Genomic DNA, 20,581 nt, shown 5'->3' with positions numbered 1-20,581 from the left:
AAAAAAAAAAAAAAATTGGTTGGTGTTGAACCATTTCAAGAGGTAACACATGATCAAGAACTGATGGTACTGAAGAAGACGTCCAACCTGCACTGAAGGTATTGATGACAAGCAACATTCCAGGAATTGATGGAAGACAAATAGAAATCTTTTAGCAAACTGATACACCACTGGGGGCACTCACTCATCTATGCTAAGAAGTTTGAAAGACAGCAACCTGGTCAACAAATTGGAATAGATCTATATTTGTGCCCATTCTACAGAAAGATGACCCAATGGAATGTGAAAATCATCTAACAATATCATTAATATCACATGTAAGTAAAATGTTGCTGGAGATAAATTTTAAAAGGTTGTAGCAGTACATTGACAAGGAGCTGCCAGAATTCCAATCTGGATTTAGAAAAGGCATGGAACTAGGGATATCATTGCTGACATGTTGACTGAAAGCACACACTACTGGAAAGATGTTTACTTGTGCTTTATTGTCTGTGCAAGGCATTGAACTGTGTAAACCCTAACAAACTATGAATAACATTGTGAATAACATTGTGGGTATTCCAGAACACTTATGCTCATGAGGAACCTGTACATAGTCTAAGAGGTGGTCACTAGAACAGAACAAAGAGATATTGAATGATTTAAAAATCAAAGAAAGGTATGCACAAAGGTTGTATCTTTTTACCATTTTTATTCAATATGTATGCAAATAATTTGAGAAGCTGAATTATATAAAAAAGAATGTGGCATCATGATCGAAGGAAGACTCCTTAACAACCTGTAATACATAGATGGATGCAAAGATGACTTAAAATACTTACTGATGGATGGTACTTCAATGTAAAGAAAATAAAAATCCTCACAACTGGATCAATAAATAACATCATGGTAAATGTGGTACCTTTTTAACCTCTGTTTCTAGAATAAAGCAATACTAGAATCATAAGACATTAGGGAATAGGAAGGTTTAATTTCTTTAAGGTGAAATGAAAGTTAATAACAAATAAAGCATGTTGACTGTTACTGAATTCTATAGCATGTTTACCTTGCTTTTTTGTGTTTGGAAACCGGTTTCAAGTTGTGTTTTCCTTTTAATTAAATCTTTACTACACTCATAATCTCAATTTCAAGAGATGGCCTTAGAACTGTTCCCATTCCACCTTGCATAGAGAATTTAACACTTTTCTGTAAAGAAGAATGTTAATAAAGTTGACAACACAGGAACTTGGAGTACTTATCTTGGTTTTCTGAGCAGAGTTTTTGTAAGCAAGGGAACTTTTATGGCTTTATTGCTTTTAAACATTTTAATTGTGGATTGAGTGAAAGTTTACAGAGCAGATCATCAATTTTACAGTCAACAGATCATACACTTTGCGTTATTACAAGGATTGCAATCTCCTCCATGTATCATCAGTTAAAAGTAGTTATCTCTATTCACTTTAACTCTTTTATTCCTCCCTGTGTCTCTGAATACCTTCATCTTTCCTATGCCAACTTTTCTCTTGTTGTGTTATTACCTGCCTCATCACCATGTTAACATGTGTCTACCCTCTACCCCATGAGTAGTCCCCTATTCCCTGTAACCATCATAGAATGTTTCTTTTATCAAGAAAACCTTTTCTTAACTTTGCACACAAGTGGTCTTATATAATATTTGCCCTTTTGTGATTGACTAATGTCATTCAGTGTCCTCCAGATTCATCATTGTTTTGAGTGAGGTGCTTTGCAGTTTCATTGTTGTTTTACAAACTTGTGTTGTATTTCATTGTATGTACCAAAGTCTGTTTAACCATTTTTCTATTGATGTGTATTTAGGCTGTCTCCATCTTTTTTATGTGATTCTTGTAGACAACATATTGAAGGATCTTGTTTTCTTATCCATTCTGCTACTCTGTGACTCTTGACTGGTGCATTTAATCCATTTACATTTAGTGTTATTATTGATAGATATAAATTGATGACTGTCATTTTGCTGTGTGTTTTTTTGTATGCTGCTGGCTTCTTTGTCCTATATAATTTTCTGTACTAGGTTCATTTTGTTTGTGGGTTTTCCTTTCATTTTAATTTCTGATGTGTTAATGTTTACTAAATCTTTCTGATTTCCCTCTTTTTTTATTTTGATGTGAAGGTGTATTCATTTTCTTTGAGGTTACCTTGTAGTGAATTTCACCCCACCCATCATTTAAAACAGTCTGTGTTATCTTGAAATCTACTTGACTTTCTTGCCAATTGGAAGTTCTGTAGGTACATTTCCCCCCTTTTTGCTTTGTAGTTGACTTTATTGTAAATTGATATATCTGGTTCCCTATTTTCAGTTTGTTTTACTTTAAATATTTCTATATCTGAATTGAGTTCGGGGTGATGTCATCATATATGTTAATCTCAAGTTGTTGTCTGCCGTTATTGGTTCTCAGTCCAAAGAATACCTGTTAGTATTTTTTGTAAAGTTGGTCTGGTTATTACAAATTCCTTTCATTTCTGTTTATTTGGAAATATCCTAATTTCACAATTGTATTTGAGGGACAGCTTTTCTGAGTATCTGATTCTTGGTTGGCAATTTTTTTTCTTTCATTCCATTGCCTTCTTGCCTGCATGATTTCTGCTGAGAAATCAGAGCTTAGTTTTATTGGTTCTCCTTTGTAGGTAACTTTTAATTTTTCCCAAGCTGATCTCAGAATTCTTTCCTTGTCTTTGGCTTTGGAAATTTTGAATATGATGTGTCTAGGTGATTTTCTTTGGGATCTATCCTTTTTTGGGTTTGTTCAGTTTCTTATATGCTCCTCATCGTTCATGATGTTAGGGACATTTTCTTCCACAAACTCTCTTCCTGTTCTGGAATTCCAGTCACCCATAAATTATTCCTCTTGCTTTGGCCACACATAACTCTTAGACTTCCTTTGGATTTTTTCATTCATTTTTCGATTATTCTTTAGCATACTAGTATTATTCTGAGATTTATCTTCAAGTTCACTAATTCAATGTCCACTGATTAGGACCTTGTCCTTTGCTCTTTCAATGTATTGTCCGTTTCTGAAATCTTTAGTATTAATATCTCAATTTCTAATTGCAGGTTCTGATTGTTTTAAAATTTGCATTCATTTTGTCTGTTGTTCTTATGTTTTCCTGAATTCTTCTAAAGTTTTTTCTGTATACTCCTTGTTATCCTCAATATTTCTGCCAATCCTTTGAAGGTATAAGGAGCTCTGTGGCATAGTGGTTACGAATTGGGCTGCTAACCTCAAGGTCAGCAGTTTGAAACTACCAGCGGTTCCGTGGGAGAAGGATGAGGCTTTCTGCTACCGTAAAGATTTACAGCCTCAGAAACTGTGTGTAGGGTCACATGAGTCGGAACCGACTCCATGGTACTTAACAACAACAAATACCATTCTTTTGAATTCTTTTTCAGTTAGTTCCATTACTTTTCTTCTTCAGTAATGTTATCTGTCTCTGCATCTTGGTCATTAGTATGCGCCATTCTCTGTTTCTTGTTATGTGCTGTGGAGTCAGTTCTGACTCATAGCGATCCTGTACAGGGTTTCTGAGGTTGTAGATCTTTACGGGAGCAGAAAGCCTCATCTTTCTCTCATGGAACAGCTGGTAGTTTCGAACTTCTGACCTTGCGGTTCGCAGCCCAATTCATAACCACTACGCTACCAGAGCTTTAGTGCAAGCTGAAATTGTCTGTTGTCTCTGAGACATTGTGGTGCTGTTGTATTTGTATTTAATTGATGATTGTGTGTTGATATTTTATTACGCTCCCACTAACTGTCTTCTGTGGATGTAGTTAGAGAATAGAAGTATGTGTACCATTCTCTGTACCTCATTTGTACAGCTCACTTTGTAATGGGTTTGGCTGGTGTTGGCTGCTATCTATCATTGATCAGGTTGTATAGGAGCTGGTATTAGATCTTGCCCTGTGGGTAGAGCTGCAATGGTTATGGTTGTGATTGAGTTGTATAGGCATGGTTGCTGTCTCCTGTCAGGTGAGAATGAGAAGAACCCCCACCTCGCAACACACACACATAAATGAGAAAACAAAACAGAATAACCAGATACATAACCAACAATGAATAGAGAAAATAATGAAGAAGAAAAAGTAAATTAAAAAATCAGCCACCAGAAAAAAAAGAGTAAAATAACTTAAAAAGAGAAATGAGGAAGATGGAGCCGTAGAAGAGAAAAATAAGAGAGAAAATAAAGGGAAGAAATAACACCAATAATTAAAAAAAAAAATCAGCGAGAAGCAAGATGAAACAAGAAAAGAGCAGTGTGTAGTAAAGAAAGATCAAAAGGAAAAAAAGGAGAAGGGAAATAAGAAAAAGGAAAAACAAAAGCAGAGATTGAAAGGATAAAATTCAAGTAAATGGAGCGAGAAGAAGGAGAACAAATAAATAAACAAAAACAGTGAAACAATGAAAGGGAAAAACCAAAACCAAAAAACCAGAGCAGCTATTGGACCTGGAGAGGAGAAAACAATGGGGGGCTCCTGCCAGCCAAGGAGCTCACAAGGTGGGCATGGGAGAGATGTTACAGTAGGGTTCCTTGCCATATAGGTGGAGTTCCTGTAAGTCTAGGTGTTGTGTATATTCAGGACACTTAATCTGGAAGTAGTTTGTGGAGGTCCTTGTTGGAATTGGTTTCATTATCTTTTAGGGCCAGGGCACACCAGGGCAGCTGGGGCAGGGTGCCTGGTTACGAGGGTTTCTGCTAGACTAATGCTGGTCTGGTGACTCTTCAGATTCTATGAGTCTGCAACCTGAATCTAGGTAGCAAAGTGGTGCAGCCAGCTTCCGCCTCACACTGGCATGGCTCACAACCATACAACTCTGAACTTCAGGGAAAAGGATCTGCATTGGAAGTAGATGAGGGTGGGAGCTGGCCACACCTCTGGTCACCAGGGAAGCATGGGGAAAAAGAAAGAATCGCACCTTTCCCATTGCCTGTATGACTTTACTCTGACAGGCCACCTTCTGTCGCCAAAGCTGCTCACAAAAGTTCAAGATGATGGCACCTCACCTAACCAGCTGTTCACTAGTCAGTCTCTCTTGCCATCCTTGCTCAGCTTCTTTCCCACCAAGCACTCAATCCACTTCTCTAACTTTTCCTCTGAAGTTCTGGGTTCCAGGATTTTCATCTATGTTTGTTTCATTTGGTCTCTTATTGCAAAGTCGGTTTGAACCGCAAGGTCGGTGGTTCAAGCTCACCAGCCACTCCTTGGAAACCCTATACAGGGTCAGAACTGACTTGATGGTACTTAAATGACAACAACATCTTTGTTATAGTGAGTCTACATAGTCTACCATCTTGCCAGTAGTCTATGCCTCCATTTTTTTCATCCATAAAATTAGATGAAAAAAACTGACAAAACCACAATGATTGTATTCAACCCAATACAATACACCTCTTTATCAAAATTATAAGACACTGAATAATGCTTAAAGACCTTTACCTGCCTAAAACTTTTCTTCTATGCCTTTTCCTTCTGTTCTGGTCATGAGTGGAGAAATTCTCACTCATCACCTCTATCTGGGCAGCTCTGGAAAGTGGGTAGAAACTGGGTAGCTTAGGAATTCTCTAAAAAAAGGAAGATTTGCTCAGAACTTGTGTTTTATTCATCCCAGGCTGACTTAAGCAAACTTAAACTTCAACATCACAAATAACTTTAGAACAAAAGTATTCCCGCTCCATTTAAGTAGTTGTTGTTAAGTGTCATTGAATTGGTTTTGACTCATAGCAACTCTGTATAGGGTGTCCGAAGAAGAGCAGCTATTCAAAATCCACCAGCCATTCCTTGGAAACCCTATACAGGTTTGCTATGAGTCAGAACTTAACACACACACTCACACATATACACACACACGAGTTGGAATCAATAAGATGGCATTTAACATCATGCACTGAAAGGTTGGCAGTTTGAACCTACCAGCCTAGAAAATCCTATGGGGCAATTCTAATTTGTCCTATAGGGCCACTATGAGACAGAATGGACTCAATGGCAAAGTGGTTGGCTAATGGGTTTAATTATTAACTAATGAATTGCTCATTTTAACCATATTTAACTATGTCTTCTTGGCTCCATTTTCTAGTAACACAACTGGCTTCTCCCTTGTGGTTTATAATCTTATAGAATTTGCGGGTGGGAACTGGTGTTTTACAAAAAGTCTGAGCTGCAGGTATTGACTAAAGCCTGTGTGACGGCAAGCCTCTGAGGGATTGTGTAACCTAGAACAACCCACACCTGATACCACTCAGAGAAAGGAGGCCAGAAGAAACTGGCATCAGGCCTGTTTAGGCTTCTGGAGCTACCTTGGGGATTGTACCCTTGAGGTAAAAGGCAAGGTTTACATCTGAATGGGAGGAGGAAGTTTAGATAACCGCTTAGAGCCTAGGGAGCTGGCTTCTGTTTACAGAGATAGGTCTTAAGTTGTGAACAGAGACTTGAAGCATAACATCCTTTAATAGATCACAGTTCAAGACTCAATTACTCTACTGGCAGGATTCTGGTAAGCATCCTGACATCTCTCCATTCATTTGAATATTATTCTTGTTCAGTCAGCGAAAAACTCACTGTTGTCAATTGAATTCTGACTCGTGTTGACCCCATGTGTTACAGAGTAGGGGTTTCTTGGCTGTCATCTTTATGAATGCAGATTTTCATGCTTTACTTCTGCTGTTATCACTGTGTGGATTCAAACTGCCAACCTTTGTTGTTGTTGTTTGGTGCCATCGAGTCGGTACCGACTCATAGTGACCTTATATACAGCAGAACGAAATACTGCCCAATCCCGGGCCAACCTCACCACTGTTGCCACGCTTAAGTCCATCAGTGCTGCCACTTGGCCAATCCATCTCGTTGGGGGTCTTCTTCTTTTTCTCTGACCCTCCACCTTACCAGACATGATATCCTTCTCCAGTGACTGGTCCCTCCTGACACTATGTCTGAAATATGAGAGACGAAGTCTGGCCATCCTGCCAACCTTTTAGGTTAATTAAAAATAAAAAATAAAAATTGCCTTTTAGTGAATTCCAATTCATAATGACATAATGGCAGAATAGAACTGGTCCATAGGGCTTTCTGGTGTAATCTCCACTGTACCCTCCACTCCTCCACTACCAAGGAAACAAAAAATTTATTTTTGACCAAGCTAGACAGGTATAAGAATTTATGCTTACATTGAAACTTTTCATAATACAAATCAATTCATATTTTTATAATGTAAATATGGAGATTTTATCTGTAATCAGCAGCATTATGTAAATTGGCTGGAAATACTGGTTGAGTTTAATGCATTCAGAATTGCTTCCCAATGTACTATAATATCCATTTGAACTTAATATTAATAACACTGATTTGACACAGAGTTAGCAAATCTACATAACTTAGACACAGTTTTAAAACCGATCAAGGCTTTTGCTTCAAAGTCAAATCAATTTTAAAATGGATGAAGCAGTTTTGTCAATATAAATGTGAATGTTAAAGGAAAATTATTATTTTGGTCCGATTCAGTTATGGAAAAACTTTTAAGTGTGCTTAAAAGAAACAACCTAGGTATGTGAATCCACTTTTTCAGTTGTAAATTTTATGAAATTGCAGTACAAATCAAATATTTTGACTGAAAATTTTTCATCCAAATTGAGACAAGGCTGTAGTCTTTTACAGACTGCCATATCTTTCTCCCACAAAGTGGCTGGTGGGTTCAATCTCCTGACCTTTTGGTTAGTACCCCAGTGCAACACCCAGAACCTCCCAGTTAGCCAACCCTCTGCTAATCTTGGCCTTCCCAGGCTGAGTGACTAGTGGTCAAAGCTATCTCAAGGGGTCTCTCTTTTAAAATTGTGACAAATAGATATGCAACCAAACATTAGCCACTTTAACAGGCATCACATATAAAGTTCAGTGACAATTCTGTTCATCATGTTGTCTAGGGGCCGCTTTTTGAGATTCAGTGGAAGATCCTCCTCCAACCTTTATGCACAAACCATGCTTTAAGAACTAAAAGAGAAATGATCATCCACTCACCATCCCTCCACTGTATGGAAATTTTAGGATGTTTTCCTATGATAGAAACAAAGCTTTTACCAGTTGTTGTTGTTAAGTGCCGTCGAGTCGGTTCCGACCCATAGCGACCCTGTACAGGTTTTCTGAGGGTGTAAATCTTTACGGGAGTAGAAAGCCTCATCTTTCTCCCACGGAGTGGCTGGTAGTTTCGAACCACTGACCTTAAGGTTCACAGCCCGATTTGTAACCACTACGCTACTAGAGCTCCTGTTTTACCAGTTAGAGGAACAAATTGATTATCCTCCTCAACTAGAGAGCACAAAGTAGATTAACTATTGATCTAATTTGAATACCCCTTACTCAAGATGAGGAGGGGTTCTCCAAGACTTGGGGGGAATAAAATAAAACACACACACATAAACCAGTTGCTGTTGCATCAACTCCAAGTCATGGTTACCCTGTGTGTTGCAGAGAATTGTGTTTTACAAGGTTTTCAAGGCTGTTGGACCTTTGGGAAGTAGATTGCCAGACCTGTCTTTCAAGGCACCTCTGATTTTATTGTTGTAAAGCGCTGTCGAATCGATTCTGACTCAGAGTGACCCTATATAAGGTTTCTGAGGTGTGGACCTTGCAGTTAGCAATTCGTTGCTTATCCTACAGTGCCACAGCAGTGGGGTAAAACTACCACCCTTTCAGTTTAGTAGCAGAGTGCTTTGTCTGTGGCTCTCCTCTTGGGGGAATTGTAACCTATTTGTGCTCCCAGAACAAATCTTTTGAGATGGAAGATAGTTAAAAGAAGAAAAAGTGAAGCTTTAAATATCTCCTGCTGCATCTAATATGGGTGCATAATTTCATTCCAAAATATCACATGCACCTTTCACCTAATTGGCATTGTTTAAAGAGAACTCAGTGTCCTTGTCCCCAGTTGAGGGTTCCCATGATTTCCAGGTTAGGTTATTCTGAGGGAGAATGTATGTTACCACACTAGTATCATTCAGGATCAACCTATAGAGGATCAAATTAACAACAGCAACTCAAGAAGTTTGATAAGAAATCTAGGGGGCAGTGAGTTTACGTTAATGAGAAGGAAAAACTCAGAAAAGGGGGGTTAGGATGATTGCACAATTTGAAGAATGTAATCAATGTCACTAGATTGCACATCTAGAAATTGTTGACTTGGTGTATGCCCTGCTGTGTATATTTTCTACAACAGCATCAAAATTGCACCAAAAAAATATGTACTATGTGGCAGGCTCTGTACTTTGTAGCTTATTTTGAGACTATTTGCAAAGTCATTGGAATCATAAAAGAGACTCTGGGATCTCAGAAATCTACAGTTTTAATAATTTATTGCTTTGGTAAGGTAATAAAAATATGTATCATTTATATATTGCATATTATACACACACACACACAAGGGAGATTCAAAAGTTCAGGGAAAATTGGAATTAAAAGATCATGGAATTTTCCTTGGGTATACATACAGGTGTGCGTTGATTAACATCCACAATAGGTTTTGTTTAACAGGACATATGGGATTTGGATGGTGTGCGAACACCATATTCTATAGTCAGTCCCAGTACAATCCTCAGTTAAATCCCCGTAAAGTTTATTGTATTAAAACTTTATGGGAGTCCACCAGACAAAACCTGAGCAAGACTTGTCACCACTGGGTACTGGAGCCTGAGCTTGCTGGGTGCGTGCTCTTGGCTGTGGACTGACAAATCTAGACTGCAAGTCCAGGTGTAGGAGAAGGGGCACAGGAGGCTCAGGGAAATGACTGTGGGGGACTTGTGCCCACAGCTGTAATCACTCTGTTGGTTTTCTCACTTCTTGATCATGTGCAACTGCTGCCACCTGGTGCTGGGAACCCGGAAGTGTCGTGGACCCTGCCAGCCCACCAACTGGGCGAAAAGACTACTTGACTGCTGGGTGGGTGCGGAAATCAGGAGGAAGTGCTGTGGGGATTGGGATGTGGTCTCTGATGATTCACTGTGTGGGTTTTGGGTTTGTAAAACCTTTGTTGTTGTTGTTAAGTGCCATTGTGTTGGTTCCGACTCAGAGTGATCCCGTATAGTTTCCAAGGAGCGGCTGGTGGGTTTGAACCATCAACTTCGTGGTTAGCAGTCCAGTGCTTATCCTACAGTGCCACAACAGGATTCCATATACACACAAGATTATATTTATTTATTTAAGACTGAATTTTGAAGTTTGTGAATTCAGATCGAGCTCTGCTACTTACCAACTATTATAGACAAGTTATTCTTAACCCCACAGGTTTGCTCTGAGAAGCGAGTGAAACACATTCGTAGAATACCTTTGAGGTGCCGCAATCCAGCAGGAAGACAGTCATTTCTGTTGAGCATACACAATTATTCAGTTGATTAAATCTCATGGTTGAGTTGACACCCAATTTTGTACACCAGGCGCTTTACAGGGGAAAGATGTAGCAGTCTGTTCCCATAAAGATTGATTGTGGAAACATATGGAGCAGTTCTATAGGTCAGAATTGACTTGACAGCAACAGGAGTTTGGGATTTACAGTAGAAGGTCTGCACAGTAATAAAGACAGGTAGTTTAGCTGGTTTTGCAGAGTCTTCTCTGCCAGCAATGAGTTGGGTATTATCTTTTCCATGGATCCATCAGGTACTTTAATTGAAGATCAACTATTTTTAAAGTAAAAAAAAAAAAAAAGTAGTATACTCTTGCAGTACTGCGCAGGAACATAGCTTTGGACACAAGTAACAGATAGTAAATCTATTTCTTTGGCTGGACTACCCAGGAATTCCCTCTCTTATTTTCTGTGTCTGTCAAGATAATAACAAACTTTTATTATGAATCTCAGGTTCATTTCAAGCTACTTCCAATATTCATTTTCTACAAAAAAAAAAAAAAGAGTATAGTTTTATTATATTCTCCAACCTACAAAAATAGTATCTCCTCCCTTCCCCCAATGAATAAAACTGGAGAATGTTACCATCTGGAACAAAGAAAGGGAGGGGCAGGATATTTCTTCAAGGATTCCAGGAACACTCTTGCTTCATAAATTGTTTTTAAGTGTGTTTACTCTGTAATCTGAGCTAGTTATTAACTGATAAAATTTGAGGTTAGAACCTGTTCCTAATTTTAGATGACTGGTTTCCCTTGATTCAAAGTCATTGAAGCCTTTTCAGAAACAGCATCTGAAAACTCAATTTAATTCCTGTATGTGTGCAAGTAAGGAGTCCTGGTGGCACTATGGGTTAGGCTTTGGACTTCTAACCACAAGGTTTTTAGTTCATATCCATCAACTACTTCTTGGGAGAAAGATGAGGCTGCCTAGTTCCATAAGTGTTTAGTCTCACAGAAGCCCTATGTAGGGGTTGCTACGAGTCAAAATCAATGCCATAGCAGTGTGTTTGAGGTTTTGTTCCATATGTGTGCAAGTGGGAATATGTTCTTGTAACAGAACATTGGTCAACCAGGGATTACAGTTTATCATGATATATGAGGCTATTACTTAGATAATGAAAAATAGCTTTTATTTTCACAACTTGACTCATGAAATGCATATTATTTTAAATCACTTTGGTAAAACTGAAGTTTAAAAACCTGGGCGTAGACAAGAACTGGAGCCCCTGAGTGGCACTGTAGCATAAACTCTAGACTGTTAATTCCAAAGTTGGCATTTCAAACCCACCTATACCAAGTGTCTGTCAGTCCCAACCCATACATAACACTAGCAACAGGCAAGAACTGGGGTAAACAGAATACTGCGCAACTACCCCACCTAGTGGACAAAGTCATGTAATCCTACTCCGTTCACCGTTTTAAGGAATATTTGTTGTTAAGTGCCATCAAGTCAGTTCCCACGCTGAGTCACCCTATATAGGATTTCTAAGGAGCAGCTGGTGGGTTTGAACTGCTGACCTTGTGGTTTTTAGTCCCATGCTTATCATATAGTGCCACACCAGAAGTCCTTTGAAGGAATAGAAGCAGATTTAAGACAGTGGAAATCAATTGAAGAAAAAACACTTTGGGTGATTAATTGATCACGACAGATAGGAAAATAATAAATTAGAAAGTTGATTTTATCTATTATAAGGTAAGCATGTAAGGAGCCCTGGTAGCATAGTGGAATATGAGCTGGGCTGCTAACTGAAGGGTTAGAATCTGCCAGTAGCTTCTCAGGAGAAAAAAGAGACTTTCTGTTCCCTTAAATATTTACAGCCTCGGAAACCCTATACAGGGCTGCTAAGAGTTGAAACTGACTTGATGGCAGACAACAACCACCATTACCACCAAGGTAACCATTTGAGGAATTTGTTAAGGGATTTAGATTTTCAATATGTAGTAATTCCTGAAGGACCAAAATATTTAACAAATATTTGTTTATTTGATTGTACGTGTACTGCATGTGAAGATATTTAATTAGCTAGATGGTGGAATTAAATGGCCTTTTGTAGACTGGCCTAGGGAGACTTGATGTTGCTGAGGGGTAAGCATTGGACTGCTAGCCTCAGGGTTGTCTGTTCAAACCCACCAACCACTCTGTGGGAGAAAGATGAGGCTGTCTGTTCTCTTAAAGATTTAAGGGAGCTTTCTTACAAATTCCAGTGTCATTGATGACATGGGCTGGAATCTTCCATACTTCCACAACTGAAGTTCAAGGCAGACCCCAAAATGCTTGGGAATGCATGGGTATATACTCTTGACGAGGCCAAAAGGATTCTCCTGTCTGGCCACGAACATCTGAGAATCCTTACATCACATATGTGTATCATGTAACCAGTCCAAACTTGCTTATACTTCTGACCTCTGAAAATAGCCCTAGTACCAGAGATTTAAAGGGAGAGCCTTACAAAAGTCAAATAACTAAGCTCTTTCTTCTCTCATGAAACAGCATTCCTTCTTAGAATTTCTGTGGTGATTTATATGTGAATTATACAGTTAAATGCAATCAATACTTGACTCTCCTGGAACTTGATCAAGCCTGAGTCCACCCAGAACAACAACAGATTTACAGTCTCGGAAACTCTGTGGATCAGTTCTACTCTATCCTAAAGGGTCACTATGAGTGAAAATCTACTCTCTGGCAGTTAGTTTAGAGGTGGGGTTCTGTGGACTAATTTAGAAAAAGTAGCTTCAGAGAATAATTATGCAAATTGTAAATGGAAAGAAAAAGACCCGAGTCTTAAAACTATTATTAGAGTTTTGCTTACATAATTTGTTTCAATCCTACTTTGCCTTGATATGTACTTGACTTACTTTACTATCAGATAACTTTTCTTTGCCTCAGTTTTTCATTTGCCAAATGAAGGCATGTTAATAATACTCAATAAAAATTTATTGAATGGATGATTATGTGTTCAACACATTGATAGATTCTGATAATGCATTCTCTGCTATCAGAGAACACAGTCTGTAGATAAACTAGGTGTAGAAAATACAATTTAAATGTGGTGCAGTGATATGTCCCACCCGATAGATGCATCAAGGAATGATAATCCCAGAAGGGAGGTGGAGTTAACATGCAAGAAAGGCAGCCTGGGTAGTTCACAAACATAGAAAGTTTATTTACTTTCCTAAATAAATTCATAATGTTGTACATGCCACGAAGTTATTTCCTTAAAGAAATATTCAACTGGACAAGGTTAAAAGATGAGGGAGAATTAATAAACAACACAGGAAGGTGAAGAACAAGAGGGCACACCAAGCAGAGATTGTTCAAATGGAGATGTTGTTGTTCAGTGCTGTAGAGTTGGTTCCGACTCATAGCATATAGGGACCTCAGGAACAACAGAACAAAACACTGCCCCGTCCTGCACCATTTGTTATGTGTGACCTCATTGCTGCTGCCACTGTGCCAATTCATCTTGTTGGGGGGGTGGGTCTTCCTCTTTTTCACTGAAGTCCCACTGTACCAAGCAAAGGTAACATTGTGGACAGAGTATTCAACAAAACCAGACTTTTGAATACCAACAGAGCGGGAAAGAGTCTTCAAATCAAGTATCAATGCTATCCGCTTTGTGCACAGGGTAGATAGGGATGGGCAACTTAGACATTGGCTATCTAAAATGAGGGGGCAATAAAGGCACGAAGTGACTGGCTTACAAGGTTTCAAGAGGCAGCTTAGTTAAGAGTGTGGGGGGAAAGAAAGAGTCCCCACTGAATAGTTATCATCTTGTCTAGATGGGTCTGGTGAAAGGAAATAGGGATAAGATTTGTAAGATTCAGTAGTGAATAACTGTTATCATGACTAATCGCGACTGTCACAATTATAAAGGTAGAAGTTTTGTAACAAAAAAAAAGGGAGTGATTAATCTTACAGTCCAGAAACAGAGGACCCTAGGACCATCAAGAGAGGAACATACAAATAGAATGTGGGACCTTATTCAGAGAAGCAGCAGCGCCAGAGATGGAGGCAGAGATGGGGGCATGGAGAGGGGGAGCGGCTGAGGCCTCTAGATTCATCAACTAAGACGAGAAGGACTAAGAACTGGTGGCCAGGAGCAGACTTGCAGAATGTGCCCTTTGGAGATGTAATTTATTATATATGCCTGAGTGGGTTTTTTTGTTTGTGTTTTTTTTAAAAAAAAAAGCTAAAGTGGATAAAGAGAAATACTTTTAACTGATGGTATATGGAGGGGATTATAATCAATGTAATGAAACAAGTTATATGAATTGTTGAATTTGAAACTGATGATGTGCCCTGTAAACTTTCACTCAATCCACAATAAAAACCTTAAATTAAAAAACAAAACAAAAAGCAGACTTTTGGGGGACTCTGGTGTGGTGCTGTAGGAAAAGCACTGAACTGCTAACTTCAAGGTTTGTGGTTTAAATAAACCCAGCCTCTGCTCCTTAGAAACCTTACATATGGTACTATGAGTCTTAAACTTAACAAAGGGAGTATGAATCCTACTAGATATTACCTTCCCTGCCCCCTCAACAGCCCTGGTGGTACTGTGGGTTAGGCATTGGGATGTTAACTGCAAGGTTGGCAGTTCAAAGCCACACCAGCTGTTCCACAGGAGAAAGATGAGGCTTACTGCTACTGTAATAATTTATAGCCTCAGAAACCCTGACTAGGGTTGCTGTGAGTCAGAATTGGTGTGATGGCAGTGGTTTTAAATACATCTCCAAAGGGATGCTCTTCCTGCAAATTGGGGCAATAGGAGGAGCCCCAGATGTGATAGAACCAAGAATACTTGGTTTTTTGTTTTTGGTTAAACACTGGCCTTTTAGTACATCTTTCAGTGAATAAATGCATTGCTTGGGTTTAGTGTTAAGTGGGCATGGAATTAAGAAGAATACATATGAAAGAATTAAACACTAGATAATGAAGTGGTTAATGAGTTCAAGTCCCTTTCTAAACCAGAGGTGTTATGAATGGAACAGTGAGCTCCAGAAATAAAATTCTAAAACCTATTGTAGTTCTAAGGAGCTCTGGTAACATAGTGGTTACAAATCGGGCTGTGAACCTCAGGGTCAGTCAGCAGTTTGAAACTACCAGCTGTTCCGTGGGAGAAAGATGAGGCTTTCTGCTCCTGTAAAGATTTACAGCTTCGGAAACCCTGTACAGGGTCGCTATGAGTCAGAACCGACTCCACAGCACATATCAACAACAACAACATTGTAGTTCTAACCAGGTCTTAATAATAAACATCTGCCTTTAACTTTAAAGTCTTGATTTTTCATCCGTGGTGGTGGTAGTGGTGTTTTTGCTTGTTTTGTTATGTTTCATGGTTGATAGTTTAAAAAAAAAAAGGTAATTGCTAATACACAATAACTACAAATTAAACCAAGTACTTCAGCTGCCAGAAAACAAACAAAAATAAATTATTTTTATGTTTATTTTAATTCTTAATCTGTGTATTTCTAGCTTCAAATGGCTTACAAAGACAAGATGAAATCCTTAAATGAATGCAACTTTTGTCTTCACAGATACAGGCTAGTTCCAAAGGTTCACTTTCCTGAACAAATTCATGACATTGTACGTGTCACCAAGTATTTCCTGCAACCTGAAGTCTTACAGAAGTATTCGGTTGACCCGGACAGAATTGGTATTTCTGGTGACAGTGCTGGTGGGAATTTGGCTGCTGCCCTAGGCCAACAGGTAACACCATCTTCAGGTGGTGGTGGTGGTGGTGGTGTGGGAGGGCTGTTAGGATAATGTGGAACAAACCAAAGCATTGCTCACACAGTGAGATAAATAAAGGCTTAGAGAGTGGGCTGGTCACTAGGCCATCAGGTCATTCATGTAACTGCACTCAGAAATTGTTATGAAGAAGAGGGGGTTATTGAAGGAGGTGTCATCTCTGCAGCTTTGAAAGGGCCATAATTAGAATCAGTGTTGGAGGAGGGCTTCCTTTCTCCTTGGGGTATGCATGGAATTTAACTATGTTTCTCCTATTTCTTTCCCATCTTTCACTAGCAAACATCTTTTTGCTTAAATCCCAATAACTAAATTTATCTCCTTAGAACTGTGAATCAAATTTTAAAAATGAGTTGCTTCTCAAAGTTTTATTTTAATGTAAAAATGTTAAATGGTTTATCTATCTTAAATGCTAATATGACCAGTTAATATGAATTTTACCTGATTAAATTTTTTGTAAACTGCGTCCAGCCCTAAGGCATGCATATTCTCTGTCAGTTCTGTAAACTCAAAGATAAGCATAATTTCTTCATTTTGTGGATTAAATAATTTAAGAAGAGCATCTCTCTTTCCCCACCTCAAATTTTCTTTTGTTATCCTTGAATTTGTTGTTGTTGTAAAGTGCCGTCGAGTCGATTGCGACCCATAGCGACCCTGTAAGGGTTTCCAAGGAGCAGTTGGTGAGCTTGAACCTCCAACCTTGCAGTTCAAATAACTTTGCAGTCTGGCGCATTAACCCACAGTGCCACACCAGCACTCCTATCCTTGAATAACACCTGCGTTTTTAATTGTAATGTACCTTGGTTTCTGTCTCCATTGCTATAATAAAAGAACTCAGTTCTCTGCTTCACTTTGGCAAGTTTGCTATCACGCTGTCCTAAGTGGCAAGAAGAAAATTTGGGTGCAATGGAGAGAGCATCATGTCTGTAAAAGTAGACAGAACTGCAATTGAATCCAGGCTCTACCTTTTAAGAACTATGGGCTTTATGCAAGAGCCTTCCTGTCTCTGAACCTTAGGACAGAAAGGGCACTGTCATCTGATTTCAGGGCTGTTGAGAGGCGTTAGTGAAAAGCTTTCGTTGTTGTTAAGTGCTGTCCAGTTGGTCCTTACTCATAACAACCCTATATAGGGCTTCCAAGGAGCAGCTGGTGAGTTTGAAGCACCGACTTGTGATTAAAACTGACCTTGCAGTCCAGTGCTTTAGCCCACAACTCTACACCAGGACTCCTAGTGAGAAGTTGCATGTACAAATCTTGGCACATATTAATAGTCGTTTTCTCCTGCTTTTAGAGAAGAGTTACAATTTACTTGGAGGTGGAGTTCCAAGGTCTGGGTACGAAACAAATTGTATGGCTAACCTTACCTTGAAGATCACTGAGTTGCCTAGAAAGCACAGTGACCTACTTAGCTTTTAAATGTTACATGAAAAATTACAAAATGAGACAATATATTCACATTGAAGGGAGGCATGGGGGTTTGAGCAGTTTGAAGCCTGCTCAAGTTGGAGATTGACATTTCTATTTCAGCTTGACCCTAGGGCATGTGCTAAGTAAGTACAATGACCAGTAGTATTGAAATCCTGACTTCTCACCAAACATGATCATCAGCACCTCTGGAACCCATTATCTGTTCATTTAGCTTTTCCTACCCCTTTCCTACCCTAAGAGCGCTGGTAGCATAGTGGTTACGAATCAGGCTGCAAACCACAAGGTCAGCAGTTTGAAATAATCAACTGTTCCACAGGAGAAAGATGAGGCTTTCTGCTCCCATAAAGATGTACAGCCTCGGAAACCCTGTATAGGGTCGCTATGAGTCAGAACCGACTCCACGACACATAACCACCACCACCACCCCGTGGAAAGGAGCTCTGGTAGTGTAGTGGTTATGAATTGGGTTGCTAACCTCAAGGTCAGCAGTTCGAAACTACCAGCAGTTCCTCGGGAGAAAGATGAGGTTTTCTGCTCCTGTAATGATTTACAGCCTCAGAAACCCTATGCAGGGTTGCTGTGGGTTGAAACCGACTCAAAGGCACTTAACAACAACAACACCCCTTTACTCTGGAAGAGGCAGGCTAGATTTTTCTCCCTCGGAAGCCATTGCCTGTAAGACAGATGATTGACCATATCCATTTATGATATCCAGTAATGTGTATTAAGTGCTATAAAATAGACATGTTACAGTTCAAGCCTACCAGCTGCTCCATGGGAGAAAGTGGCTTTCTGTTCCCTCAAAGATTTATAGCCTGGCATGGACATTTGACCTATAGAGGGTCTCTGACTGCTGGCAATTAACAACATAATAACAACAATGTGTTAATGGGGTTCAAAGATCATATGCCCTAGAAGGGTTCACTCAAAACTATTATCTAGCAGCTTGATCTGGTGGTGGGGATGATTTGTTTTTAAAACTGTGAGTCGCCTTCAAAAAGTTCATGGGAAAATTCCATTATCTTTCATTTCCAGTTTCTCACAATTTTTTTTGAAGCCTTCTCGCATTACTAAATAACATACTTAGTAAAAATTTAAGATGACATATGCCCTTGACTTCTGGTGTGGCTCTGTAGGATCAGCACTGGACTGCGAACCACAAGGTCAGCAGTTTAAGCTCACTAACTGTTCCTTGGAAACCCTATATAGATAGGGTTACTGTGAGTCGGAATTGACTCAATGACCCTTAACAACAAATGCCCTTGACTAATTCAAAGTAACTCATCAAGCTACTGTATGGGGTGTGATTTCTGTAAAAGGAGTTATGCTAAACAGAATAATTTGTTTGCTTCCTCTTCTCTAGTTTAGTCAAGACACCAACCTAAGAAACAAGCTCAAACTGCAAGCTTTAATTTATCCGGTTCTTCAAGCTTTAGATTTTAACACACCCTCTTATCAGCAGAATGTCAACACCCCAATCCTACCCCGCTATGTCATGGTAAAGTATTGGGTGGATTACTTCAAAGGCAATTATGACTTCGTCCAGGCAATGATAGTTAACAATCACACCTCACTTGATGTGGGAGAGGCTGCTGCCCTGAGGACCCGTCTGAACTGGACATCCCTCTTGCCTGCCTCCATCACAAAGAACTACAAGCCTGTCATGCACACCACAGGCAATGCCAGAATCATCCAGGAGATTCCTCAGTTGCTAGATGCCCGTTCTGCCCCACTCATTGCAGACCAAGAAGTCCTCCAGCACCTTCCAAAGACTTACATTCTCACGTGTGAGTATGATGTCCTAAGAGACGATGGAATCATGTATGCAAAGCGTCTGGAAAATGCAGGTGTGGAGGTGACCCTCGACCACTTTGAAGATGGCTTCCACGGGTGTATGATTTTCACCAGCTGGCCCACCAACTTCTCAGTGGGAATCCGGACTAGGAATAGTTACATCAAGTGGCTGGATCAAAACCTGTGAAGGAGTACAACTTCTAGAAGGCTTGAACCCGTCTTGACCTCTTGCACTTGCTTTGGAAGGATGTACATTTTTTAGTCAAATGATTTCTCCATTACTTGTGACTTATGGAATCTCTATTCCCTGCAGACTTGATGAAAATTGTGTTTTATTTTGTTTTAATGAACCTGATTAACTTAAGTGCAAAACATCGGAACCTGGTTCCCAAAGTGGGCCAGTCTGTTTGTTATAGCTGTTTTAGCCAAACAACAACAAATACCCACAGCAAGACCAGGAGTTGGAAGCTTTTGGTCATGGCTTTGTTAGATGCCCTTTTCAGAAGAATTTCTTCTATCACTTCTCAGCCTTTTGAAGAAATCCTTCCAACTGTGAATGGTATAGTGACCTTTAATGAGTTAAAAAAAAAAAAAAAAGTAATCGCTTTTCAACTTGTTAGAATTTACTTTGGGTTCAGAGCAGGGATAAAATGTGTGCACTTTAAGGTCAGTGCCGAGTCTAACTGCCCTCCGTTCTTTACAAGGATTGTTTTGTTTCCTAAGAGTTTCAGCAAAGACTTTCTCATAGGGAGAATTTTCTCCGAGGACTTTATTCCTCTAGAGTGTTTGTTTTATGAGCTAGCTATCCATAAGTTGGATTGTGATAATACTTGAAAGTTACTTCCCATCACTATTATTAGACAATATAAGATTGCATGCACTAGATACCAGCACATAATTAAGTTTTTATTGCTTTTTATTGTGCTGTATCCTTAGGGAGATCTTTTGGGAACAAATTTATTTAGAGTTAAGATAAATATTTTACTGTAAGTCCCCAGGTTATGTGCAAACTTCCAATTTATGGGCAATTCATACTTACCCTTAATATGTAAATTTGTCCTGACTCTGGAAACGATTGAACCAGTCGCCTGTTTGCAGCAAATTGTTCACCTCTTGCTTCATGAGAAACTTGTCATTCATTGAAGAGGCTTTGAGCCCATTTTGTTCCCCACTAAAGTAAGGCTAAGGAGCTCTGGTAGCATAGTGGTTACGAATCGGACTGC

General features: G+C 39.3%; 1 protein-coding gene across 2 annotated transcripts in view; it reads left to right on the top strand.

Moving 5' to 3' along the window:
* NCEH1 (neutral cholesterol ester hydrolase 1) overlaps positions 1-19,753 on the top strand; it is an 89,749-nt gene extending 69,996 nt beyond the window's left edge. The window contains exons 4-5 of one of the 2 annotated variants that reach the window (XM_006861844.1): positions 15,926-16,097; positions 18,928-19,753. In XM_006861844.1, coding sequence (XP_006861906.1) covers positions 15,926-16,097; positions 18,928-19,545 — 790 coding nt within the window. In that variant the 3' untranslated portion in view covers positions 19,546-19,753. The remainder of the gene's footprint in view (positions 1-15,925; positions 16,098-18,927) is intronic. The other variant, XM_006861845.1, reaches the window with a different exon arrangement.
* The last annotated feature ends 828 nt before the right edge of the window (positions 19,754-20,581 follow it).

This window comes from Chrysochloris asiatica, unplaced genomic scaffold (genome assembly GCF_000296735.1).
Source record: "Chrysochloris asiatica unplaced genomic scaffold, ChrAsi1.0 scaffold00043, whole genome shotgun sequence".
Lineage (NCBI taxonomy): Eukaryota > Metazoa > Chordata > Mammalia > Afrosoricida > Chrysochloridae > Chrysochloris > Chrysochloris asiatica.
This window is presented reverse-complemented; position numbering and strand designations above follow the sequence as displayed.